Here is a 27,740-nt window from a genome sequence, read left to right on the forward strand (position 1 = left end):
TTTTTTTTTTAGCTTTTCTTCATGATATGTTGATATCGCTATCAATGAGAAATATACAAGACTGAATCTATAATGCTCCAGTGTGGATTTTCATGAGAGGTTGTGTTCAGAACAGAAGTTTAATCACCACCGTGGTGACGGATTTGAATATTTAGGGGAGGGTCTGGGTTTTGCTAGGTTATGGCAGGGATACGGTTGCTTTGGGCATGGCTACACCTCGTTCTGTTGGGTGATGTCAGTGGAGTAACTGTTGTAGGACTTGCTGGCTCGGGTGCTCATGCCCAGGTACTGCTTCAGGAACTCACTGAAGCGTTTCTGGTTGTTCCACTTGCGGGCAGATTTCCGGACGCCTATGAACCCACCGTAGCGCTTCTGCAAGGGCCTTCCAGGGCCCATCAATTTCCTGTAGCCGTGCCTTCCCTTCAGGAACCCCCCAAAGCGCTTTGACAAACTTATCCCTGCCGGTCCGTCCTGCTCTTTCTCTGTCGCGCTATCCCCCTCTTCCTCATCCATTTCCTCCATTTCCCGGGGCAGCTGGGAGTTGTAGGCAGCATCGGCGAGGGTTAGCTGTCTCTCACTGCCCAGCTCGTCTGTCCCCAGAGCACGGGCCACGTGGTCAAACCTCTGCAGGGCTGCTGGGTACATCAGCCCCTCATCCCCCTGTTCCTCTTCTTCCTCTGGCAGCATGGCCTCCACCTCCTCCTGGGCCCGTTTCAGCATGTCAGCGCCCCCTATGGACAGGAATGGTAACTGTGGCGGTGCCAAGACCTTGCGACACAGGTCCCAAATGAAGGCAGGGGAGACGTTACTGTCACACTCCACCAGACATACCTGAGAGGAGAGAGGGAGGAAAACAGAGCACATGATCGTTAGATAGAGAGAGAGAGAGAGAGAGCGAGAGAGAGAGAGAAAAAAAGAAAGAAAGAAAGAAAGAAAGAAAGAAAGAAGGAAAGGACAAACCAAAGTTATGATTTGTTAGTTATTGGTTCATTCCCCAGTCACCATTTTGTCCAGGGGCTGTACAGAGCAGAGGAGGCTGCTGAGGGGAGGATGGCTTATTATAATGGCAGGAATGGAGTTAATGGAATTGTACCAAACACATGAAAACCACGTGCTAGATGTGTTCGATACCACTACATTTTTTTCCGTTCCAGCCATTACTATAAGCCCGTCCTCCCCAAATAAGGTGGCACCAGTATACTTTCTGTCAAATGCTGACGTGAAAATGGCTTTATGCATTTCATTGAGATAGACGATGATACACCGTCAGACACTGGGATTCCCATTGTGAGGGTGGCAGGCTAGAGCCAAAAGATTGCTGGTTCGAGAACCCGAGCCGATGTGCCCTTGAGCAAGGCACTTTACCCTAATTTTCTCCAGGGGCGCCGTACTACTATGGCTGACCCTGTAAAACAACACATTTCAACCCACCTATCTGGTGTATGTGACAATAAAACATACAGTATATGTATGTTTTAAAGAATGATAGCAAAATGTTTATGATGCCCATGAAGACATCGTACTGTTCTTCTCTCGCCCGAACATAGTCCTTTCTTTGTCTTACAAATACCTCACCTTGAATTAGTATGGCGTCCATGCTATCTAAATGGTCTTTGTGTGAATATATATCTAGAATCAGCCAGTGGGTTTGGGGTTTCTCTGAACGCATCACAGTCTAGTCTCGCAGTCTCTCAGTGGAGATTCTCCACATCAGAGCTGAACCTGCTATCAACACATACACACACAAATATTATCCTTATCTCAGGGTGCCGAGTCATACCAAAGAATATAAAACATGGGACCCTATGTACAAAGAAGTGAGGGAGATGATAGATCTGGGGTAAGGCCCTGCGATAGACATGCGTCCTGTCCATAGGGTGTACTTGTACATCAAGCTGCCTCACGCTACACAAACAGGAGATAAGCTCCTGCTCCAATGAGCCGTTCCGGCTTGTACAAGCCAAGGCTGCTTACTTACATAGGAGAGAACGTAGCAGAATACACTGAAGCAACTAGACAAAGAGGGGGGTCGGTGGTGCGCTAATCCTCCAGCAGTGAGATGGAGAGAATGGAGAGGGCAGAACACTCACTTCTATCCTCAGGAATCAATTAGCCAGCGCAAATGAAAAGCCAGATGCCGGGAGGCTGGGAGGGCATAATGCTAAGAGTCAGATATCGTCAACAATATAGGAGATAGATTGTGGGGAGAATGACTGTGGTGAGGGAAGGGTCGTTTTAGAGAAGGATGAGGGCAGAGCGTGATGGATGCATGGGTGCGGGGAGTGAGGGAGATGGTAGGTGCGTCTGTGTGCGCATGCATGCGTGTTTCTCTATGTGGGTGGTCCCAATCTCTCTTCGACGACGGCGAGCGCTCTATTTGTGACATCATCAATCTCTCCAGGCGGTGGCAGTGGGCCAACCAGCTGCTGTTTTTTGTGTGTGCATAATTAGCCTACGCTCTAAGTTAACTGAATCACCAAAGCTGTTTAAAGCCAAAGGAGCATCTCCTGAGTGAATTAGCTCTATCACCCCACAGACAATCAACCTATTAAAGGGGCAGTGCTTTTCCTGTTTTTTTATATTTCCACACTATGAGGTTGGAAATAACACTCAGAAGTTGTGAAAATGATATTTCCCTTTCAGTGTAAGAGTTTATTGAAAAATTTGAAAAAACACGTGGATTTTCAGCCTGTTCAGGTGGAATGGAGTTTTTGGTCCACAAGCATGACATCACAATCTGATGTGATTATTCTGACCAATGACCATTTGTATCTTATTACTTTGAAGGGTTAAACAGGTAGGCTCTAGAGTCTAGACGATCCTATCCGCCAATCATGGTTGTGTATGTAAATATTTTACATTTGTATCAACACTCCCACACGATCAGACTGAGCATTTTAAGAGCACAAGGAGGCTCAGGGAATTAAACACACACAGTAATTTATTAGACATAAAGTGATGATTTAAAAATACAATTTAAAACACTGTTAGATTCAGTCAGTCCACTGGTAACACAGTCAGAGTTCCTTGAGATGGTACCCCTTTCCTGCAGTCGAGTGACCGAAAGCACCCTCTAGAGGCCTCGTGGGTGGGACGTTAATATTTGTAATAATTTCATAATTAATAAACATTATATATAGTGTATGTAAAAATATTTTTTAAATCCGGTGTTCCTATGTTAAACAATTTTGTTATATTTTAGTCTTATGTGATGCATATAAAGTGTAATATTGAAATGCAAACTCAGAATTGAATACAATTCAACTCTATATCTGACATAGTACCGGTGTCATAACCAGATCTAGATTATGACAGCGAGATGGACAACAGGGGATTTAATCTGTGTTGAAGTTGATCTCTTGGGGCATTATGTGACTGAGGCAGGGCTAGGCATAGACAGATAAGAGGAATAGAGACATATACTGAACCAATATATAAACGCAACATGCAACAATTTCAAATATTTTACTCAGTTACAGTTCATAAATCAGTCAATTTAAATCAATTCAATAGGCCCTAATCTGTGGATTTCTCATGACTGGAAATACAGATACGCTTATGTTGGTCACAGATACCTTAAAGGAAATGGGCCTCACAATGGGCCTCACAATGGGCCTCACAATGGGCCTCAGGATCTCGTCATGGTATCTCTCTGTGCCTTCAAATTGCCATCGATAAAATGCAATTGTGTTCGTTGTCCGTAGCTTATGTCTGCCCATACCATAACCCCACCATGGGGCACTCTGTTCACAATGTTGACGTTAGCAAACCGCTCGCCCACACTACGCCACACACGTGGTCTGCGGTTGTGAGGCCGGTTGGATGTACTACCAAATTCTCTAAAATGACGTTGGAAGCAGCTTATGCTAGAGAAATTAACATTCAAATCTCTGGCAACAGCTCTGGTGGACATTTCTGCAGTCAGCATGCCAAAACTGCACATTTTAGAGTGGCCTTTTATTGTCCCCAGCAGAAGGTGCACCTGTGTAATGATCATGCCGTTTAATCAGATTCTTGATATGCCACACCTGTCAGGTGGATTGATTATTTTGGCAAAAGGAGAAATGAATGCTCAGTAACAGAGATGTAAACAAATGTGTGCACATCATTTGAGAGAAATAAGCTTTTTGTGCGTATGGAACATTTCTGGGATATTTTATTTCAGCTCATGAAACATGGGACCAACACTTTACATGTTGCATTTGTATTTTTGTTCAGTGTAGAAGAACAGAGTGATAGACGGATGGAGGATAGGTGTTGTTGGTGGCTTAAGAGACCCTCACCAGTGTGTTAAAGTTGATCTCCTGGGGTAGGATGTGGCTACAGGCCAGGCAGTCCTCCTGGCAGTCACTACAGTGTCCCAGAACACAGAGACACAGCAGCAACAGGGCCCATAGGGGGGTCTTCATTGTCCTCAGTATCGATAGGACAACCTGGGACAGGACACAGGAGAGAGGTCAGAGGTCAATTCACGGTCTTCTGCACAGTCAGCATTCACAGTGAACAGCCAGACTGAAAGAGGGGGAGGGAAGGAAGGAGTGAGAGAGAGAATCGGGGGGAGAGAGAGATACAAGGACACAGACAGACATGGCCGACCGACCGACAGACAAAGATAAGTGATATACACTAAAGCTTTTGTTTATCTGGGAGTTGTATCGACCTTGGCAGTGAACCAGTCCGCTGTTTTGTGACAACAACGACGTAAGACACACAACAGCTGTTTGTACATCATTAACCAAACTCATCATCGCCTTAATTGAACCCTAAATTAGCGCTTCTGGCATGATGGGAGGGAGCACAATGGCCAAAAGAAACGGGGTGATTTCAGAAGCATTGAAGCATTTCGGAATCATTGATGCATTTCGGAGTCTTTGTTTTACTGGATTAGTCATCAGGAAGAGATTGGAGATATATGGAGAGAGGAATCCGAAGCTGTGTTGCACTTGTAACAAACAGAGAACAAGGAATATGCCCATGCACTGATGCACACACACACACACACACACACACACACACACACACACACACACACACACACACACACACACACACACACACACACACACACACACACACACACACACACACACACACACACACACACACACACACACACACACACACACATGATATCACTGACCACACCATGTATATGTCAATGACGCACACACAAATGCCCAAAAACTGCAATTAATAGATGTGTAACTATTATAGAATTAAAATAATTAGAGATTAAACTTGTTTGTCAGGGACATTACATTTGAATTGTACTGAACTATTTTATTAACTTGCAGTAACGATGATTCAATGTTATCATTCATATCCTGAGAGCAGCTTACCTACACTCTTTAAAAACTGCTTTAGTATAGATAAACGGTAGTTGGAAAAGGATGAGTGCGATTGTAGAACATCATGTGTGAATGAACACAGAAAGGGAAAAGCAGTGATCTTGAAAGTAGTTTCTCTCCTTTCGAGAACAGTTCATACCCCTTTTTATGTTTTCAGTTTTTCAAGTACTTCATTGAGTTCAGTGCTTCCAATGCAAAATGCAGGTCCCAGTGCAGCATCTCAAACCGTTCCTATTTATTTTTCATAGAAACTAAATGGATACAACAAATCAAGTCTCTACTGTATGAGACATGGATATACACTGAGAACAGTACATACCCAGAAAGCGCTGACCATTCACCTGTGACCCCAAGGGGAACTAGTAACGCAAAGTATCAGAAAGTACAATGTGTTGTCCATTGCTGTTACTCTACGTCATTCCCTTGAGGGAAGTACAAGAGAGTGCCCGTATTTCATGAACAATCTGTAGTGTTTACTGGTTATTATTCCCCATTGCAGTGAACTTGGACACTTCCAATCGCCTCTCTCTATTGTAGAATCAGCACTTCTACTACAAACAGTAGAAACACATCTCTTTCACGTCCAAAACTGTGACATGTTGTTCTTCTCGGCCACCCTCCTCTAACTCAGTCAAGACACAAAAGCCACTTCACCACTCCTCATCAAATCGATATCCTCCTTGAGTGAGTTTCTACTTAATGGTGTCCCGTGGAACAGCTAAAGAAAGGCCGGCAGGTGGCGAGTGATTATAATGTAGGGGAGTGAATTACAAATACGATACGAGGGGATCGGGCAGGGCGGACAAAGGAGGGGTTGCAGATGGTGTGGTTTTAAAACCACCTTATTAAGTTACATAGATTTTTGCAGGAGATAGCTTGGTTCGTTCCTCATGGCTAGACATTGGAAGACCGGTTGAAGGGAAGGTAATGAGATTGAGGCTGAAGTATGATGTTCTCTGTGTATCCCAGGAGGTTCTATAGACTATCTACAGTACATCAGTCCCTCCAGGATTCCGCCATTCTGCGCTTGCAATTTGTTTAGCAAAATCAACCATTCATATTATGCGAGGGCTTGCAAATTTGGCCAGTCATGGCACAAAATAATCAAATCATTGCAACATTATCACATAAAACGGACCCATCACCGCAGTACAAAAAGAGGGCTCGCAATTTCAACCAATCACTGCAAATTTACTGTATAATATAGTTCAATCAAGACACACTTAAATAAACACCCTCGTCAGCGCATTTTCACGACAAATTGGATAAAATAATTGCGTATTGCCATGCAAAATGTCAGAATCTCCATAGCAAAATCAAGCATTTTTGCTCGCAAATGTCACAAAGAATCAGCCTGGAGGTCTGGAGTGTCCTACTGTTTTTTCTTTTTCTTCTACTCTTTAGGTAATTGATTCATTGATTGATATCACTGGTTGGCCAGAGAGTCTTCTCAACTGGTGTCCCAGGTCTGAAATCAGTCCTTGATTATCTGGCTCGAAGGACCACGTTGAATTAGTGAAGTCACTCGAAAAATTCAAGAAATGCACTTAATTAAGAATTAAAATCAGCAGTGTTTCTAGCCTCAAAGCCTCCGGATTTGAGAGAAGGGGATATGGGATTGATGTGAGTTAAGAAAAGCCCAAGCCTCAGAGGTAACACTGCACTTGAAATGTTCAGCAAGTGAAATGTTCAATGTATTTCCTTAAACGTCCTCTGTGTTGTGTGCTTTTTCTTTCACCCTTGACATGTTCATTTTGACACCTGAAGGAGCACCAGGTTCTGATGGAATCTCTACCAATGGCATGTCCATCTTTTTGTGAGAAATTACACTGGTCACTCAAAACGTTTATGAATATTTAAATCAAATCAAATGTTATTTGTTACATGCGCCGAATACAACAGGTGTAGGTAGATCTTACCATGAAATGCTTACTTACAAGCCCCTAACCAACAATACAGATCAAAGAAATAGAACTAAGAAAATATTTACTAAATAAACTAAAGTAAACAATTAAATGAAAAGGGAGCACAAGAAAATTATATAACAATAACGAGGCTATATACATGGGGTACCGGTACCGAGACAATGTGCAGGGGTACAGGTTAGTCGAGGTCATTTGTAAAGTGACTATGCATTAATAATAAACATTGAGTAGCAGCAATGTAAATAGTCCAGGTGGCCATTTGATTAATTGTTCAGCAGTCTTATGGCTCGCAGGAAGAAGCTGTTAAGGAGCCTTTTGGCCCTAGACTTGGTGCTCCGGTACCGCTTGCTGTGCGGTAGCAGAGAGAACAGTCTATGACTTGGGTGACTGGAGTCTTTGACAATTTTTTGGGCCTTCCTCTGACACTGCCTAGGATATAGGTCCTGGATGTCAGGAAGCTTAGCCCCAGTGATGTACTGGGCTGTATGCACTACCCTCCGTAGCACCTAATGGTCAGATGCTGAGCAACAAAATGTGTTGTTGTGCCCTCTTTACAACTGTCTTGGTGTGTTTGGACCATAACAGTTCGTTGGTGAGGTGGACACCAAGAAACCTGAAAAATTCTCGACCTGCTCCACTCCAGCTCCGTCGATGTTAATGAGGGCCTGTTCGGCGCTCCTTTTCCTATAGTCCACGATCAGCTCCTTTATCTTGCTAACATTGAAGGAGCATTATCACATAGGTGTTCCTTTTGCCCAGGTGGGAAAGGGCGATTGAGATTGCGTCATCTGTGTATATGTTGGGGCGGTATGGGGCATTGGAGTATCACTAGGTTTTCCGATATGTTGGTATTGATGTGAGACATGACCAGCCTTTCAAAGCACTTCCTGGCTACCGACGTGAGTGCTACGGGGCGGTAGTCATTTAGACAGGTTACCTTCGCTTTCTTGGGCACAGGGACTGTGGTGGTCTGTTTGAAACGTAGGTATTACAGGGAGAGGTTGAAAATGTCAGTGAAGACACTTGCCAGTGATTAGTGATGATTAGTAAATGGTTTATAAGGACCTATATTAAACATCTCATGAATTATCCTTTGAATCATTAATACAGAATTTAAAAGTTGTTTATACACATGTGAATAACTAGCTTACTAACATTTACAATTGTGAGAGCAATAAAGAATAAATAGTGAGAACTGTTTGTTCATTACTTTCAAATGGTTTATTACTGAACGTTATTATAACGTGCTCTTACCTACCCACAAATACTGTTTATTGTATGCAGGGGTCAGATACATCCATGATATGAAATACGGAGTCCAACTCTATGAGGGTTCATGATCAGACCAAAGCAGCCATGCCAGTACCAGTGTAAATACCACTGGGTTTGAGCCACTGATATGATTGACAAATGAGCCTTGTGCTGAAAGCACCATTGGGTTCTCAAGCTCCATTGAGCACTCGTGTGTGTGTGTGTGTGTGTGTGTGTGTGTGTGTGTGTGTGTGTGTGTGTGTGTGTGTGTGTGTGTGTGTGTGTGTGTGTGTGTGTGTGTGTGTGTGCGTGCGTGCGTGCGTGCGTGCGTGCGTGCGTGCGTGCGTGAGTGTGTGTGTGGTATGGTGGGACCAGGGAAACACACATCCAGTATGATTGACAACGTCCCTATCGACAGAAATGCATAATCAGGAAGAGAAATGGAGTAGAAAGAATAAATAAACGCATGAACAATTCTGTTGATGTGCATTATGACATCACAACAGGTTGTGAGTGTGGCACTGCAAATGAAAAGCATGGATAAAGAAAAATATGTAGAGAAATTTCAGCTACTGCACAAAAGCCCTCTACAGCTATTGTCAGAAAATTCTCTACAAGCACAGGACAACTATGATAAGAAAAAACAAAGACATATTTGCAATTAAGTTGAACTTATCACTTTGCCTTGTAATAGGAGGGAGAGGCCTAGACAGACAAATTGCTGTAGGAGAATCAGCCATGGGTGAATAATCCGGATTTAACACTTTCCTTGAGATTAGTAAATTATTTTACGTTTCCTGGCCTTGATGAGGACACTGCGGTAATGAGGAAAGTGTTGAGAGAACAACGGAGAGATACAGAGAGATAGTGGACCAATGATGTGGCCGGAACACTAACTCATCCGGAACCATAGAATCAGAATGGGTTCAAATTCAAATGCTTTGTCCAGAACCTTCTTCTGTGGAACGACGTGTCTAACATGATGAACATTCAAGCTGGACTGAAATGGAACTAAATGTTACAGCAGCCAGAGAGAGAGTGAAGGATAGATGAACTGTTTGCCAATATTGGCATAGATCATTCAACACTTTTGAGATAGAGGCATTTGGATGTCTTCTGACGTACACTTCCATAGTCTAACACCATATGAGCCTCATACTTTACAGTTGAAACTCAAGACAGCTTCAGTGTTCCACAGAGAGAGAGGGAAAGGAACCCCAATCCCACACATTTATTTCTCACCCCATCCTTTTCACCACATAAGTGGTGTGCGAGAAGGGCCGGCACTATCTCTCTCGTGTATTTCTATTTCATTTAACCAATTTTGAATTCAGTCTGTAACACAAAATGTGGAATAAGTCAAGGGGTATGAATACTTTCTGAAGGCACTGCAGCTGAGTGAGAATAACAAAGTCAATACGGGCTCCATAGAGATCAGGGCTCCTGGGCACGTGCCCTGCATGCTGACTAGACTAACTACCAATCTAAAAATTGTTAGCTGACATGGATGATTGAAGGACTGTCATTGACTGACATAATAAGAAAAAAAACAAGATAAAAACTGCTGATGCACAACCAAATTTCAAAATTGCACCGGGTTAACGTAACAATTTGTTTTTCTTTTTTTTGGTCTGGGGCCCTGAGCGACCGCTTACGTTGCTTATGCCTCGAACCGAACCTGTGTGTGAGGCAAAGAGAGGTAATGTAAGTGATCAGAGGTTAAAAAGGCTACGGCTGCCACTATCTAAGAGGTGTTTATATTGTCCCTCAATTAGAAAAGGAATGTACCATAGGAGCAGAATGCGCACACACACACACACACACACACACACACACAGACACACACACACACACACACACACACACACACACACACACACACACACGATTTTGCCAGGCACAATACTGTATGAAATATTATTTTCCCAGTATCTGCAGAGTTTTTCCGTCACGCTCTCATTCCCTCCTTCACACCTGCAGCTCATCAGCAGGTCCCCCTCTCCAGATAGCCCAGCTATAATTGTTTAATTAACCGGCTTATTGCTGAGTAAATCACTTAATTAAACACAGTAATTGGGTTATCAAAGTCCTCTGGTGAATCTGACTGCTAGACCTGCTAATAATAACCAAAAAATGATCCATGGGGTCTGTGTCTTTCTTGACTCTGTCTGTCTGCTCCCACTACAGTCAAAGGAATAGGATCAGTGTTCTGGGGAAGGCTGGGATTCAATCCGATGGCGCATTGTCTGCTATGCACCATTTGAAGGTATTTTCTGATGGAGCCGACATATTCAGCGAATACCGTAAATGCGGTCTCCGCGAACATAGAAACATTGCCTTTACATGCCACATAGCAGACGAAGAAGATTATGATTGAAAATAATAAACAATGTAAACAAGGTGCTTCAACTTGACATCCTGTTTGGTCCGTGTCTAGAACATTTCAAGCTCATGACTTCAATGGATACAATAAAGACAAGCTATTAGGATAGAATGGTACTGAGGGAAATTAACAACCACAACCTCTACCGAGAATGCCAGTCACGACAATATTATTCAACACATTACAACTTTATCGATGAACGAGGGCAGATCAGTGACAAACGTCGATACACCATGCCAAACATCAGCCTCTGTATCAATAGTATACATCACTAACTATCAGTTAAATGTATCATCTTCCACCCTGTAAAATCACATCAGTATTGGTCCCACAGCACCACGGATCAATATAGCGATAGATTGATATAAACTTAGAGCAGTGGAGGCTCATCATTGGAGGAAGGGAAGGACCATCCTCCTCAGTGAATTTTATTTAAAGAACAAATAATTCAACATTAAAAAGTTATCGTTGTTATATAAAACTGTACTAAATATAATCACATCACCAGATAATTGATTAAAACACACTATTTTGAAATTAAGGTCTACTTTAGCCTCAACAGCACTCTGTAGCGTAGCACTAAGGTGTAGCCGGAGGACAGGAAGCTTCCGTCCTCCTCTGGGTACATTGACTTCACTACAAAACCTAGGAGGCTCTTGGTCCTCACCCCCTTCCATAGACTTACACGGGAATTATGACAACTTCCGGAGGACGTCCTCCAACATATCAGAGCTCTTGCAGCATAAAATGACGTTCTCCACCCAATCAAAGGATCAGAGAATGAATCTAGTACTGAAAGCATAAGCTACAGCTAGCTAGCACTGATATAAAATGTGGTGAGTAGTTGACTCAAAGAGAGAGAAAGACAATAGTTGAACAGTTTTGAACCAATGTATTTCTTCCAAAATTAAGGAGAAGCAAGAGAGAGAGAGATCAACATTTTTTTGCACTTTGAGTTTCACTTACTTACTTAGCTAGCAAATACAGCTAGCTAGTTTAGCCTAATCAAACACCCTGCTCAAACAGAGGGATGCTAACGTTAGCTAACTGGCAACCCAACACAACATTGGAACTCTTCCAAGTCAAGGTAAACTTTTGGGCCAGCCGGTTTAAGTGCTAAACTACTTACTGACTGTACACTAACGTTACTGCATGATTGTAGCAGGATTACTAACACATTATTTCATTAGGTATTTTGACTATTGTAACGTTCGCTGGAATAAATATCGGACCAAGCTGCAGCGTGATATGGTTTCCACATATTTTTTCATTGAAAACAAAAACAAAAACAACAAAGAATACATAAAAATAAAATAAAAACGTGACAACAGAGGTGCAACATGCACTAACTCAAAACAATATCCCATAAAACACAGGTGGAAAAAATGCAACTTAAATATGATCCCCAATTAGAGACAACGATAACCAGCTGCCTCTAATTAGGAATCATACCAAACACCAACATAGAAAAATTAAACTAGAACCCCACATAGAAAATAATAACTAGAAAACCCCCCAGTCACGCCCTGACCTACTTTACCATAGAAAAACAAAGGCTCTCTATGGTCAGGGCTTGACAGTAGTGGCGGTGGTGGCTCTGGTGCGGGTCGAAGAGCCCACTCATCCCATGGATTCAGCCATGGACCAGGGCTGAACACTGTGCCTGGACTGGACTTCGGTATCCTGCCATGGAGCGGGAGTGGGCACCAGATCTGGACTGGACATCAGTGCAGAGGAAGGCTCCTGTCATGGAGCAGGACTGGACGCCGTATCTGGACTGAGCACCGGCGCAGGAGAAAGTTCCGCCCATGGAGCTGGACCGGACGCTGTGCCTGGACTGGGCATCGGCGCAGGGGAAGGCTCCCGCCATGCAGCAGGACTGGACGCTGTGTCTGGACTGGGCACTAACACAGAAGAAAACTCTGGCCTTGGAGCTGGACTGGACGCCATGCTTATACTGGGCATCGGCGCAGGGGAAGGCTCCGGCCATGGAGCTGGAGGTTCCGGACCGTTGACCGTTGCAGGAGGTTCCGGACCGTTGACCGTCTCAGGAGGTTCCGGACCATTGACCGTCTCAGGAGGTCCTGGACCTTGGACCGTCTCAGGAGATTCCGGACCGTGGACCGTCTCAGGAGGTTCCGGACCATTGACCATCTCAGGAGGTTCCAGACCGTGGACCATCTCAGGAGGTTCCGGACCGTGGACCGTCTCAGGAGGTTCCAGACTGTGGACCGTCATTGGAGGTTCCGGACTGTGGACTGTCGTTGGAGGTTCCGGGCTGTGAAACGTCGCCGGAAGCTCTGGACTGTGAACCGTTGCCGGAAGCGCTGGACTGGGACTCGTTGCCAGAAGCTCTGGACTGTGAACCATCAACGGAAGCTCTGGACTGTGAACCATCGCCGGAAGCTCTGGACTGTGAACCATCGCCGGAAGCTCTGGACTGGGGACCGTCGCGGAAATCTCTGGACTGGGGACCGTCACCTGAAGCTCTGGACTGGGGAGGCGCACTGGAGGCCTGATGCATGGGGCCGGTACAGGTGGCACTGGACTGGTGACACGCACCTCAGGGCGAGTGCGAGGAGCAGGCACAGGACGCACCGGACTGGGAAAGCGCACTGGAGGCCTAGTGCATGGAACCGGCACAGGTGGTGCCAGATTGGTGACACGCACCTCAGGGCGAGTGCGAGGAGCAGGCACAGGACGCACCGGATTGGGAAAGCGCACTGGAGGCCTAGTGCATGGAACCGGCACAGGTGGTGCCAGATTGGTGACACGCACTTCAGGGCGAGTGAGGGGAGCAGGCACAGGACGTACCGTAGGGAGAGTGCGAGAAGCAGGCACAGGACGTACTGGACTGGGGACACGCACTTCAGGGAGAATGCGAGGAGGAGACACATGAAGTACCGGACTGGAGAGGTGCACTTGAGGCCAGAAGCGTGGAGCCGGCACAGGTTGCACCAGACTGCTAACCGGATCCTCTGGTCGGATGTTGAGCAGAACACACTTGCACAACATCTCTCTCATCTCACTCTCTCCCAACTTCGCCATTGCCTCCCTGACAGTCTCTGGCTCTTCCCTCTGCTCAGCCGCCAGCTCCATGTGCTCCCCCACCAAAAAAACGGGGTTGTCCTTGGCCTTTCTGTAGCCGCGAACCCTGTCGTTGTCGCTGTCCTCCATAATCCATAAGGGTTTTGCATCTCCCCATCACTTCTTCCCATGTCCAGAAATCCTTCCCTCTTTGGGCACGCTGCTTGGTCCTGGTTTGATGGGATATTCTGTCATGTTCGCTGGAATAAATATCGGACCAAGCTGCAGCGTGATATGCTTTCCACATATTATTTCATTGAAAATGCACACAAATAACAAAGAATAAATGAAACAAACAACGAACCGTAACAACAGAGGTGCAACATGCACTAACTCAAAACAATATCCCATGAAACACAGGTGAAAAAAATGCTAGGGTTACCCGAGAATGGTGCGACAAAAAAAAAAATCCAGTCAGTGGCAGTCCTGAATGTACCTGTCACAACTTCCGCCGAAGTCGGTCCCTCTCCTTGTTCGGGCGGCGTTCGGCGGTCGACGTCACCGGCCTTCTAGCCATCGCCGATCCACTTTTCATTTTCCATTTGTTTTGTCCTTGTCTTACACACAGGCACTATTACAGTACCGCCGTCCAATCTGCAGCAACTGCATGATGCCATCACATTAGTATGGACCAACATCCTTGTGGACACCTTGTAGAAATACCCCGAAGAATGTCAGGCTGTTATGGAGGCAATGGTACTAGACCCGGTGCTAGATGGGTGTAACTAATAAACTGGCCGATGGGTGTATATATCAATAATAGCATGACACACTTCAGACCTGTGATGCAGTGAGAGGCAGCAGCAGAGTTGATTTGCTGCGACAACCATGACGTGGCAGAGGCTGATCTAATGGAGAAGGCATTAAGAGATACACATGGACCTAAATCAATCTCTCTCTTTATTGAGATGAATTCACTTCACTGGAGGTTAGGAGTAGAGGTGAGGCAGTTCAGAGGTGTGTTAAACACATGCGCACATATACGCAAACACATGCACCCAAATGTGTATATGCATGTCCACACCTACGCACGCACACAGCCACACACAAGCACACATATTTGCAAACACCTCATCCCTGACTGTAGAAAGGGATAATAAACGGGACAGAGAGATCTCATAAGATCCTGGAAACACACAAAGAGAGAGAGAGGAGCCCAACTGAGTTGTGGCATTATGATTGGATTAACACACTCTAATCCTGTGAGTTTAGACTAGTCCTCACCAGGTGTTTACCACCACACACACGACCTCCGACCCCTTATCAAAGAACACCCCATGAGCTGTCAATAATGAGGGGAATGGAGAGATACAGACCTCTGATTTTCCCTCCAAACACATGTCATTGCATGTCATTCTGTTCAGCTCCCAATTTATCCAACAAGGATGAGCCACTTAGAAAGAAGAGGAACAATACTTTTTTAAATCAATTTTTCTAGGGAGATTTAGGACACTGTTCCATAGGGCACAACATAACGAAGCATTTGCAATTGAAAACTAATATTAGAAAAACAGTCAACTAATTTCTTATTTCTCCCTCAATTGATCAAACATGTAAAACGTTTCTATATGGTATCCAGCTGTGTAGGGGAGGGTAAAAACATGTAAAACGTGTCTATATGGTATCCAGCTGTGTAGGGCAGGGTAAAAACATGTAAAACGTGTCTATATGGTATCCAGCTGTGTAGGGGAGGGTAAAAACATGTAAAACGTGTCTATATGGTATTCAGCTGTGTAGGGCAGGGTAAAAACATGTAAAACGTGTCTATATGGTATCCAGCTGTGTAGGGCAGGGTAAAAACATGTAAAACGTGTCAATATGGTATCCAGCTGTGTAGGGCAGGGTAAAAACATGTAAAAACGTGTCTATATGGTATCCAGCTGTGTAGGGCAGGGTAAAAACATGTAAAACGTGTCTATATTGTATCCAGCTGTGTAGGGCAGGGTAAAAACATGTAAAACGTGTCTATATGGTATCCAGCTGTGTAGGGCAGGGTAAAAACATGTAAAACGTGTCTATATGGTATCCAGCTGTGTAGGGCAGGGTAAAAACATGTAAAACGTGTCTATATGGTATCCAGCTGTGTAGGGCAGGGTAAAAACATGTAAAACATGTCTAAAAACATGTAAACGCCATTTACACACCTTTGTAATTTTACGTGAGCTTTTACACACCTTTTGTGAAAAAAAATGTATTGAAAGTATTGAAGCCACAAATAGTATACCATACTGTCTAAAATACTGTATATTCACGACTTCGGGTCCAAGACATTGAAGAAAAAATGCAATCCAAATGATTCTCAATTCCGTTTGTATTTCGGAAAATGTACACCTTCGAACCAATACCACCCGGCACCCCTATTTGGAATAACCCCACCTTACCTCTAGAGTTTAATGACATCACCTTTAAGTCCTGCTTCCAAAGTGGCATCATTCATTGTTTACATGTGTACTATGATGGATCTCTATTGTCATTCAATCAATTACAAGAAAGATTGGGATAATCCAAGGTCAATTTCATTCAGTTCTTACAACTCAGAATTCTTATTCAATCACTTCAACAGAATCTGGATGGACGTAAGGGATCCAACATAGAACAAAATACTGAAAGAAGCTGCTGCACCAAAAGATGTTGATTGCCACGTTATATCAAGTGTTGATTGAAACTCTACCTGGAAAAAGGAAGAACTTGGAAACAGATTGTGAGTGGAAAAACCATTGGTCATATACAGTTGAAGTCGGAAGTTTACATACACCTTAGCCAAATACATTTAAACTCAGTTTTTCACAATTCCTGACATTTAATCCTAGTAAAAATACCCTGTTTTAGGTAAGTTTATTTTAAGAATGTGAAATGTCAGAATAATAGTAGAGAGAATGATTTATTTCAGCTTTTATTTCTTTCAACACATTCCCAGTGGGTCAGAAGTTTACATACATTCAATTAGTATTTGGTAGCATTGCCTTTAAATTGTTTAACTTGGGTCAAACATTTCAGGTAGCCTTCCACAATCTCCCCACAATAAGTTGGGTGAATTTTTTAAATATATATACAGTATATATATATTTTTTCACCTTTATTTAACCAGGTAGGCTAGTTGAGAACAAGTTCTCATTTACAACAGCGACCTGGCCAAGTGTCACACCCTGACCATAGTTTACTTTGTATGTTTCTATGTTTTGGTTGGTCAGGGTGTGATCTGAGTGGGCATTCTATGTTACATGTCTAGTTTGTCCAGTTCTATGTCCGGCCTGATATGGTTCTCAATCAGAGGCAGGTGTTCGTCATTGTCTCTGATTGGGAACCATATTTAGGTAGCCTGGGTTTCACTGTGTGTTTGTGGGTGATTGTTCCTGTCTATGTGTTTTCACCTGATAGGCTGTTTAGGTTTTCGTTACGTTTATTGTTTTTGTAGTGTTTGTGTTTAGTGTGTTTTTTCATTAAACATGAATCGCAATCGACACGCTGCATTTTGGTCCGACTCTCCTTCTCGTACAGAAAATCGTTACAGAATCACCCACCACCAACGGACCAGGCAGCGTGTCAACAGGCAGCAACAGCAGCGTAAAGAGGAATGGACATGGGAGGACGTTATGGACAGCAGGAGTATGGACTATACTACTTGGAAGGAGATCGACAGGTGGGCGGCCGACCCAGGGAGAGTGCCGGAGCCCGCCTGGGATTCGCTGGAGCAGTGCGAGGAAGGTTATCGTAGAATGGAGGCGGTGAAAGCAGAGAGGCGCTGGTATGAGAAGGCAGCACGGCGACGCGGATGGAAGCCTGAGAGGCAGCCCCAAACATTTATTGGGGGGGGGGGCTAACAGGGAGTATGGCTACGCCAGGTAGGAGACCTGGGCAGACTCCCTGTGCTTACCGGGGGGCTAGAGAGACCGGACAGGCACCGTGTTATGCAGTGGTGCGCACGGTGTCTCCAGTGTGGGTGCATAGCCCGGAGCTAGATTGAGCGTTGAGCCTAATGCCATGAAGCCGGCTCTACGCAGCTGGTCCCCAGTGCGTCTCCTTGGGCCGGCTTACATGGCACCAGCCTTGTGCTCGGTGTCTCCGGTTCGCCTGCATAGCCCAGTGCAGGCTATTCCACCTTGCCCCACTGGCAGGGCAACCGTGAGCATTCAACCAGGTAAGGTTGGGCAGGCTCGGTGCTCAAGAGCTCCAGTGCGCCTGCACGGTCCGTTTTTTCCAGTACCACCACCACTCCCCAGCCCTCCGGTAGCAGCTCCCCGCACCAGGCTTCCTGTGCGTGTCCTCGGCCCAGTACCACCAGTGCCAGCACCACGCATCAAGCCTACAGTGCGCCTCGCCTGTCCAGGGCTGCCAGAGCTTTCCGCCTCTACAGCGCTGCCGGAGTCTCCCGCCTGTTCGGAGCTGCCAGTCTGCAAGGAGCTGCCAGTCTGCAAGGAGCTGCCAGTCTGCAAGGAGCTGCCAGTCTGCAAGGAGCTGCCAGTCTGCAAGGAGCTGCCAGTCTGCATGGAGCTGCCAGAGCTGCCAGTCAACCAGACTCTTCCAGATCTGCCAGTCGACCAGACTCTTCCAGATCCGCCAGTCGACCAGACTCTTCCAGATCCGCCAGTCGACCAGACTCTTCCAGATCCGCCAGTCGACCAGACTCTTCCAGATCCGCCAGTCGACCAGACTCTTCCAGATCCGCCAGTCGACCAGACTCTTCCAGATCCGCCAGTCGACCAGACTCTTCCAGATCCGCCAGTCGACCAGACTCTTCCAGATCCGCCAGGCGACCAGACTCTTCCAGATCCAACTACCTGCCTGGGCTTCCTCTCAGTGCTGAGCTACCCATCAGTCCCGAGCTACCTCTGTCCCGAGCTGTCCCTCTGTCCCGAGCGGTCATTAAGGAGGGTAACCTATCTAGGGACGCTAAGGAGGTGGACTAAAACTATTATGGAGTGGGGTCCACGTCCAGCGCCAGAGCCGCCACCGCGGACAGATGCCCACCCAGACCCTCCCCTATAGGTTCAGGTTTTGCGGCCGGAGTCCGCACCTTGGGGGGGGGGGGGGGGGGGGGTACTGTCACACCCTGACCATAGTTTACTTTGTATGTTTCTATGTTTTGGTTGGTCAGGGTGTGATCTGAGTGGGCATTCTGTTACATGTCTAGTTTGTCCAGTTCTATGTTCGGCCTGATATGGTTCTCAATCAGAGGCAGGTGTTCGTCATTGTCTCTGATTGGGAACCATATTTAGGTAGTCTGGGTTTCACTGTGTTTGTGGGTGATTGTTCCTGTCTGTGTTTTCACCAGATAGGCTGTTTAGGTTTTCGTTACGTTTATTGTTTTTGTAGTGTTTGTTTAGTGTGTTTTTTCATTAAACATGAATCGCAATCGACACGCTGCATTTTGGTCCGACTCTCCTTCTCATACAGAAAATCGTTACACCAAGATAAAGCGTAGCAATTCGACACATACAACAACACAGAGATACACATGGAATAAACAAAACATACAGTAGAATAAAAGAAAACAAAAAGTCTATATACAGTGAGTGCAAATGAGGTAAGTTAAGGAAATAAATAGGCCATGGTGGCGAAGTATTACAATTAAACACTGGAATGGAAGATCGGCATGGGGTCATTGTCCATTTGGAAGACCCATTTGCGACCAAGCTTTAGCTTCCTGACTGATGTCTTGAGATGTTGCTGCAATATATCCACATAATCTTCCTACCTCATGATGCCATCTGTTTTGTGAAGTGCACCAGGCCCTCCTGCAGCAAAGCATCCCCACAACATGATGCTGCCACCCCTGTGCTTCATGGTTGGAATGGTGTTATTTGGCATGCAAGCCTCCCCCTTTTTCCTCCAAACATAACGATGGTCATTATGGCCAAACAGTTATATTTTTGTTTCATCAGACCAGAGGACATTTCTCCAAAAAGTATGATCTTTGTCCCCATGTGCAGTTGCAAACCGTAGTCTGGCTTTTTTAGGGTGGTTTTGGAGCAGTGGCTTCTTCCTTGCTGAGCGGCCTTTCAGGTTATGTTGATATAGGATTTAGGTTTTACTGATATAGGTTTTACTGTGGATATAGATACTTTTGTACCTGTTTCCTCCAGCATCTTCACAAGGCCCTTTGATGTTGTTCTGGGATTGATTTGCACTTTTCTCACAAGTACGTTCATCTCTAGAAGACAGAACGCGTCTCCTTCCAGAGCGGAATGGCGGCTGCGTGGTCCCATGGTGTTTATACTTGCATACTATTGTTTGTACAGATGAACGTGGTGCCTTCAGGCATTTGGAAATTGCTCCCAAGGATGAACCAGACTTGTGGAGGTCTGCAATTTTTTTCTGAGGTCTTGATTTCTTTTGACTTTCTCATGATGTCAAGCAAAGAGGCACAGAGATTGAAGGTAGGCCTTGAAATACATCCAAAGGTACACCTCCAATTGACTCAAATTATGTCAATTAGCCTATCAGAAGCTTCTAAAGACATGACATCGTTTTCTGGAATTTTCCAAGCTGTTTAAAGGCAGATTCAACTTAGTGTATGTAAACTTCTGACCCACTGGAATTGTGATACAGTGAATTATAAGTGAAATAATCTGTCTGTAAAAATTTTTTGTAAAAATGAATTGTGTCATGCACAAAGTATATGTCCTAACTGACTTGCCAAAACTATAGTTTGTTAACAAGAAATTTGTGGAGTGGTTGAAAAACAAGTTTTAATGACTCCAACCTAAGTGTATGTAAACTTCCGACTTCAACTGTATATGTGAAAGTGTTCATACCTGCTCTTACAACGTAAGACATAAACTAACGCAATTTAAGATAACTGATAACGACTTTCTACACTCCTGCCAAAATGAATGTAATGCACCCAGAAATGTCACGTCTGTTGGAGATTCAAAACGCACAAACAAACCCTATTACATATGCTGTGGTCCTGTGACAAACTGACACCATTTTGGGATAATGTATGTGTTATCATTTCATTAGGTCTAGGAATTTATATCCATTCATCTCCACGATTATGTTTGTTGGATATGTAAATACTGGTGATCAATATCAGAGAAAGTTTTGTAACCTAAGTCTAATTGCAAAAAAATGAATTATAGCCAAGAATTGGAATGCCTCATATCCACCCTCAATAACAAACTGGAGGACAGAACTATCTACCGTGCCTACAGTACCAGTCAAAGGTTTGGACACCTATTCAAGGCTTTTCTTTATTTTTACTATTTTCTACATTTGAGAAAAATAGTGAAAAGATATTTAAAAAAATATGAATGAACACACATGGAATCATGTACTCAGCAACTCAGCAAAAAAGGAACCGTCCTCTCACTGTCAACTGCGTTTATTTTCAGCAAACTTAACATGTGTAACTATTTGTATGAACATAACAAGATTCAACAACTGAGACATAAACTGAACAAGTTCCACAGACATGTGACTAACATAAATGGAAAAATGTGTCCCTGAACAAAGGGGGGGATCAAAATCAAAAGTAACAGTCGGTATCTGGTGGCACCGATTTGCCAGTTCTTGTTGTGAGATGTTACCTCACTCTTCCACCAAGGCACCTGCAAGTTCCTGGACATGTCTGGCGGGGATGGCCCTAGCCCTCACCCTCCAATCCAACAGATCCCAGACGTGCTCAATGGGATTGGTCTTCGCTGGCCAGGGCAGAACACTGACATTCCTGTCTAGCAGGAAATCACGCACAGAACAAGCAGTATGGCTGGTGGCATTGTTATGCTGGAGGGTCATGTCAGGATGAGCCTGCAGGAAGGGTACCACATGAGGGAGGAGGATGTCTTCCCTGTAACGCACAGCACTGAGATTGTCTGCAATGACAACAAGCTCAGTCCGATGATGCTGTGACACACCGCCCCAGAACATGACGGACCCTCCACCTCCAAATTGATCCAGCTCCAGAGTTCAGGCCTCGGTGTAACGCTCATTCCTTCGACGATAAATGCGAATCCAACCATCACTCCTGGTGAGACAAAACCGCGACTCGTCAGTGAAGAACACTTTTTGCCAGTCTGGTCCAGCGACGGTGGCTTTATGCCCATAGGCGACGTTGTTGATGGTGATGTCTGGAAAGGACCTGCCTTCAAGCCTTCAGTCCAGCCTCTCTCAGCCTATTGTGGACAGTCTGAGCACTGATGGAGGAATTGTGCATTCCTGGTCTAACTCGGGCAGTTGTTGCTGCCATCCTGTACCTGTCCCGCAGGTGTGATGTTCGGATGTACCGATCCTGTGCAGGTGTTGTTACACGTGGTCTGCCACTGCGAGGACAATCAGCTGTCCGTCTTGTCTCCCTGTAGTGCTGTCTTAGGCGTCTCACAGGACGGACACTGCAATTTATTGGCCACATCTGCAGTCCTCATGACTCCTTGCAACATGCCCAAGGCACGTTTGCGCAGATGAGCAGGGACCCTGGGCATCTTTCTTTTGGTGTTTTTCAGAGTCAGTAGAATTGCCTCTTTAGTGTCCTAAGTTAACTTAACTGTGACCTTAATTTCCTACCGTCTGTAAGCTGTTAGTGTATTACCAACCGTTCCACAGGTGCATGTTCCTTAATTGTTTATGGTTCATTGAACAAACATGGGAAACAGTGTTTAAACCCTTTACCATGAATATCTGTGAAGTTATTTGGATTTTTACAAATTATCTTTGAAAGACAGGGTCCTGAAAAAGAGAAGTTTATTTTTTTGCTGAGCTTTGTAACCAAAAAGGTTTTAAACAAATCAAAACATATTTTATATTTGAGATTCTTCAAAGTAGCCACCCTTTGCCTTGATGACAGCTTTGCACACTCTTGACATTCTCTGAACCAGCTTCATGAGGTAGTCACCTGGAATGCATTTCAATTAACAGGTCTACCTTGTTAAAATGTTATTTGTGGAATTCTATTCCTTCTGAATGTGTTTGAGCCAATCAGTTGTGTTGTGGAAAGGTAGGGGTGGTAAACAGAAGATAGCCCTATTTGGTAAAAGTCCATATTATGGCAAGAACAGCTCAATAAACAGAGAAACGACAGTCCATCATTACTTTAACACATGAATGTCATTCAGTCCGCAAAATGTCAAGAACTTTGAATGTTTCTTCAAGTAAAGTCGCAAAAACCATCTAGCGCTATGATGAAACTGGCTCTCATGAGGACCGCCACAGGAAAGGAAGAACCAGAGTTATCGCTACTGCAGAGGATAAGTTAATTAGAGTTAACTGTATTTCAGAAATGTCAGCCCAAATAAATGCTTCATAGAGTTCAAGTAACAGACACATCTCAACATCAACTGTTCAGAGGAGACTGTGTGAATCAGGCCTTCATGGTCAAATTGCTGCAAAGAAACCACTACTAAAGGACACCAATAATAAGAACATACTTGCTAGGGCCAAGAAACACGAGCAATGGACATTAGACCGTGGAAATCTGTCCTTTGGGTCCAATGAGTCCAAATTTGAGATTTTTGGTTCCAACTGCCAGGTCTTAGTGAGACGCAGAGTAGGTGAACAGATAATCTCTGCATGTGTGGTTCCCACCGTGAAGCATGGAGGAGGAAGTGTGATGGTGTGGGGGTGCTTTGCTGGTGACAATGTCAGTGATTTATTTAGTATTCAAGGCACACTTAACCAGCATGGCTACCACAGCATTTTGTAACGATAATCCATCCCATCTGGTTTGCTCTTAGTGGGACTATCATTTGTTTTTCAATAGGACAATGACCCAACACACCTCCAGGCTGTGTAAGGGCTATTTGACCAAGGAGGAGTGTGATGGAGTGCTGCATCAGATGACCTGGCCCCCACAATCACCCGACCTCAAGAGATGGTTGAGATGGTTTTGGGATGAGTTGGACCACAGAGTGAAGGAAAAGCAGCCAACAAGTGCTCAGCATATGTGGGAACTCCTTTATGACTGTTTTAAAAGCATTCCAGGTGAAGCTGGTTGAGAGATTGCCAAAAGTGTGCAAAGCTGTCATTCTAAAATATGTCTTGATTTGTGTAACACTTTTTTGGTTACTACGTGAATCCATGCGTTATTTCATAATTTTGATGTCTTCACTATTATTCTACATTGTAGAAAATAGTAAAAATAAAGAAAAACCGTTGAATGAGTATGTGTGTCCAAATTTTGGACTGGGACTGTACATGCCATTAGACTATATATATATATATTACAAAATCAAACATAAACCAGACACATTTGACAGAATTTGAAAATTGTCTGTTGACCATCTGTCACGCCCTGACCATAGAAAGCTTTTCTTTCTCTATGTTGGTTCGGGGTGTGACTAGGGTGCGTCATCTAGGTGATTTATATTTTTATGTTGGCCTGGTATGGTTCCCAATCAGAGGCAGCTGTTTATCGTTGTCTCTGATTGGGGATCATATTTAGGCAGCCATTTCCCCTTTGTGTTTTGTGGGGTCTTGTTTTTGTGTAGCTGCCTGTGAGCAGCCCAGAACGGCACGTTTCGTTTTTCTTCTGTCTTGTTTGTTGAGTTTATTCATTATTAAACATGTGGAATTCTACGCACGCGGCGCCTTGGTCCAATCCTTATAACGATCCTGACACCATCTTTGAGAATGTTTTTTATAATTGGTGTTTTGTTTTGTGTTGTATATTAAAAAATAAAACTCACACAAAAAATATTAAGTATGGAGAGTGTTACTTTTTTCACATTACCAACCATATGTTTTACCGCTACATCACTGACGGAGTACATATTAGGAATGCAGTTTGACGAGTTCCTGATATGGATGCCGTTAGTCTTGACTCTCTTTTCTCCTCAGACTGAGTGGCTGCCTAGTACTGCCGGTAGTACTACACAACTGATCCACAACTATATTTGAGGGTTTCCAACAACTTTTCAACTATTACAACATAACATAAACCGTGTCATTAACATGACTCAAGAGTAGAACGTATTTTGTGTCTCTATCTGATGCTGAGGCCCATTCAAACAGCTGCACAGAAGAACAACAAGAGAGCTAATCAAGGGCTAATTTCACAGTTTCCGCAAATCTGTGTCGTGCCGGATGGGGAACGCTTAGAATTATTCTGCCCGCAGGTCTGGGGCGACAGCGTTTAATTGTCTTGGAATCCCTTTAAAATAACATTTACACACACGCGCAGACAAGAAAATATTAATGCAGACACACGGGCGGGTGCAAGCAAGCAAGTACGCAGATGCACGCAAACACACACACAAGCGCACAAACACACAGACACATTCTGAGTCTAATCGGTGTAGTGAAGACGTAACGGCAGAAAAACCTGGTCCCTGAGACGATAATATTGGTCACGGCTCATATGTGACCGACAGGATTTTTAACCAGGGTCGTCTGTGCGCCATGAAGCTGTACATGCCCACTGAGCTAAAGCCTAAGCATATGCTTGGGGAGCTAACGCAAGTCTTCAGGAATATGCTAAAAGGAAATAATACATTATTTCATTCATTTGAGGAATTTCAAATGAAAAAATGTAAAAAGCCTATTTGGATTATGTTCAGGTTCACAGTGTTTATAAAGAGTATATTTTGAGAAAAATATAAAGATCATTTGATTAAGTAGAGTCTTGCTGTGCTCTCAAATATCAGCCTGTAATGAAATTTGACCGATAGCAGCTCTGGTCGATGTGCAGCTTTAAATCTGACCTCCTGGGTCCCTCTGTGCCTTCACCACTCTGGAAGCACCAGTATTAGCCCATCAACTAGCCTTTATCGCCCAAGAGGCTGTTAGTCATGTAGAGTTTAAGCCAATAATCAGTTAAAAGCTCGTTAAGAGCTGGGAATCCTGATTAACTCCTTTAAATAAACCCAAATTGATATTGACTGATATTCAAAGGAAAACCCCTCCATCAAACAAACCACTGTTAAACCAGGTTTGGAATTAACCTTTAAAATAATCAAGTTAAATCAAAGCCAATTAAAAGGCAGGAATTAATTAATTGTAGATAGCCACTAATTTAAGTGGTGGTGGTGTTCCATTGACAGAACACACAAACTGAGTCCTGGAAAGCAACAGAAACTGCCCCCGAGCCTTCGCAGGCATTATAGGCAGCTATGTGGTTCATCCTCTACCGTCATTAGATCATCAACAGTAAATGTATTTGCAGCTAGTATTTTGCACTTAAGCATAAAGATTGAACATTTAATCTTCTCCCTCGGGTATTAACTGTGTAAAATAATAGTCTTGCATCGTCTCTGTGGAGATGCATTGATTTGAGGACCAATAGGATAATAATGAGAGTAATGGCAAAGATATGCTCCTGTCATGGGTCAGGACTTTAACTGTGCCACAAGCACCGGGAAGAGATAGAAAGAGCACAGAAAGAAAAACAACACCGAAAGACATTGAAGAAAGATAGCAGAGAAAGAAAAGGGGGGAAGAAAGAGTGCACCCAAAGAGGAGAGCACAGAAAGAGAAAGAGCGCAGACAAAGGGAATAAACGAGAAAGAGTGCTTGGCTTAAGCGGTGAGTGTTTACTAGCAATTACTCTTGATACACATCGCAAAACTCCCCGAGGTATAACCCAATTAAATCGCTAAGAAGATAACACTAACAAGTTGCTGTAATATATTGCCATGTTACTTCACATTCTCAGTGAATGAAATGACAGTATGAGCAACATTATTTTCTGCTTTTCTCCTTATGTGTTTGTGTCACATCAGATACATCTATCAGACAAATTCAACCAACTTATTGTTGTGGTCTTTCCATTTCCCTCTTTTCAGTTCTTCTCATTTGTTTTCAGGTGTAATGTACATGCCTCGCATTTAAATGACAGTGTGGAAAAGTCCACCCAACTTCAACGAAAACCCAGAGAGAAATGATACGCTGCTCAAAACTAATGAACCCTTATAACCCAATTCCCAACACATGCCATACTATAAATAAACTAGCCGCCATAAGATATGCCAAACGGCATTGAGCCGTTGGCAACTTCTCGGGTTTAAAGCTGAACCCAAACTCCTTCAGTGGCAGTCAGGGAAGGGTCCCATCTCAAACCAAGCCAGGTGAGTTCTCCTCCACCCCCACACCTTAAGCCAAAGTCCGAAGGTGTAAGGTCAGACTTACCTGTGTATGAGGCGTTTGGGCGTAGGTCTTTTGGGTGATTTAGGTCTACAGTAGATCTAGTAAGTGTCCTGTCTTCTATCTCAGTGTATTTCATCTATACATACAGGCTGTTGCTCAGACCTCTTATAGAGGGACACACCCCTCCCTTTGGTGCAGCCCCCTGCATCCCGCTTTTACTTTCATCACAGAGAGGAGGGGGGCTGGAGAGAGGGGGGAGAGGGTGGAAAGAGAGAGGGGGGAATGGTTGGAGAGTTAGAGAGAGAGGGAGGGTTTGGAGACATGGGGAGAGGGAGAGGGTGGATGAGGAAAGAGAGGGGGCAATTGAAAGCGGGTGAAAGATACAGAAGGAAAGAGAAGAGAGGGGGCTTATTATTTATGATGGACAGACGCATCAGTGTATCAATGCGGCTATCTAACCTGCGGTCTCCTACGTCATCTGACCAACACACTTCCTGGGAACAAACTGTGATGGGCTAAAAATACAGACAAACTATGTACTCAGCACCAATATCACCCCAAGACCATCTCTTCCTCCATCGCTCTCTCTCTCTCTCTCTCTCTCTCTCTGCATCTCTCTCTCATCACCATCCCTCTCTCTCCATTATTCAGGCCTCCTAAAAGATACCCACAAGATAAGGAACACAGGTCTACTGTAATTTCACTGTCTTAGTACAGGATAAAAACATCATA

At 44.3% G+C, this 27,740-nt stretch overlaps 1 protein-coding gene and 1 long non-coding RNA gene across 2 annotated transcripts in view; one reads left to right on the forward strand and one right to left on the reverse strand.

Moving 5' to 3' along the window:
* On the reverse strand, positions 1 to 27,165 carry LOC110505327 (prepronociceptin-like). Its single transcript, XM_021584501.2, has 3 exons — positions 27,051 to 27,165; positions 4,284 to 4,433; positions 1 to 831 (listed from the first exon to the last, which is right to left on the reverse strand). The coding sequence occupies exons 2-3, from the start codon at positions 4,407 to 4,409 to the stop codon at positions 211 to 213; spliced, it is 747 nt and encodes a 248-aa protein (XP_021440176.1). The 5' UTR covers positions 4,410 to 4,433; positions 27,051 to 27,165; the 3' UTR covers positions 1 to 210.
* Positions 26,080 to 27,740, forward strand: part of LOC118944186 — a 62,969-nt gene continuing 61,308 nt past the window's right edge. Inside the window, exon 1 of the long non-coding RNA XR_005039498.1 lies at positions 26,080 to 26,447. This is a non-coding gene — a long non-coding RNA (uncharacterized LOC118944186). The remainder of the gene's footprint in view (positions 26,448 to 27,740) is intronic.

The sequence above is a fragment of the Oncorhynchus mykiss genome, chromosome 25, assembly GCF_013265735.2.
Source record: "Oncorhynchus mykiss isolate Arlee chromosome 25, USDA_OmykA_1.1, whole genome shotgun sequence".
NCBI classification, from domain to species: Eukaryota; Metazoa; Chordata; class Actinopteri; order Salmoniformes; family Salmonidae; genus Oncorhynchus; species Oncorhynchus mykiss.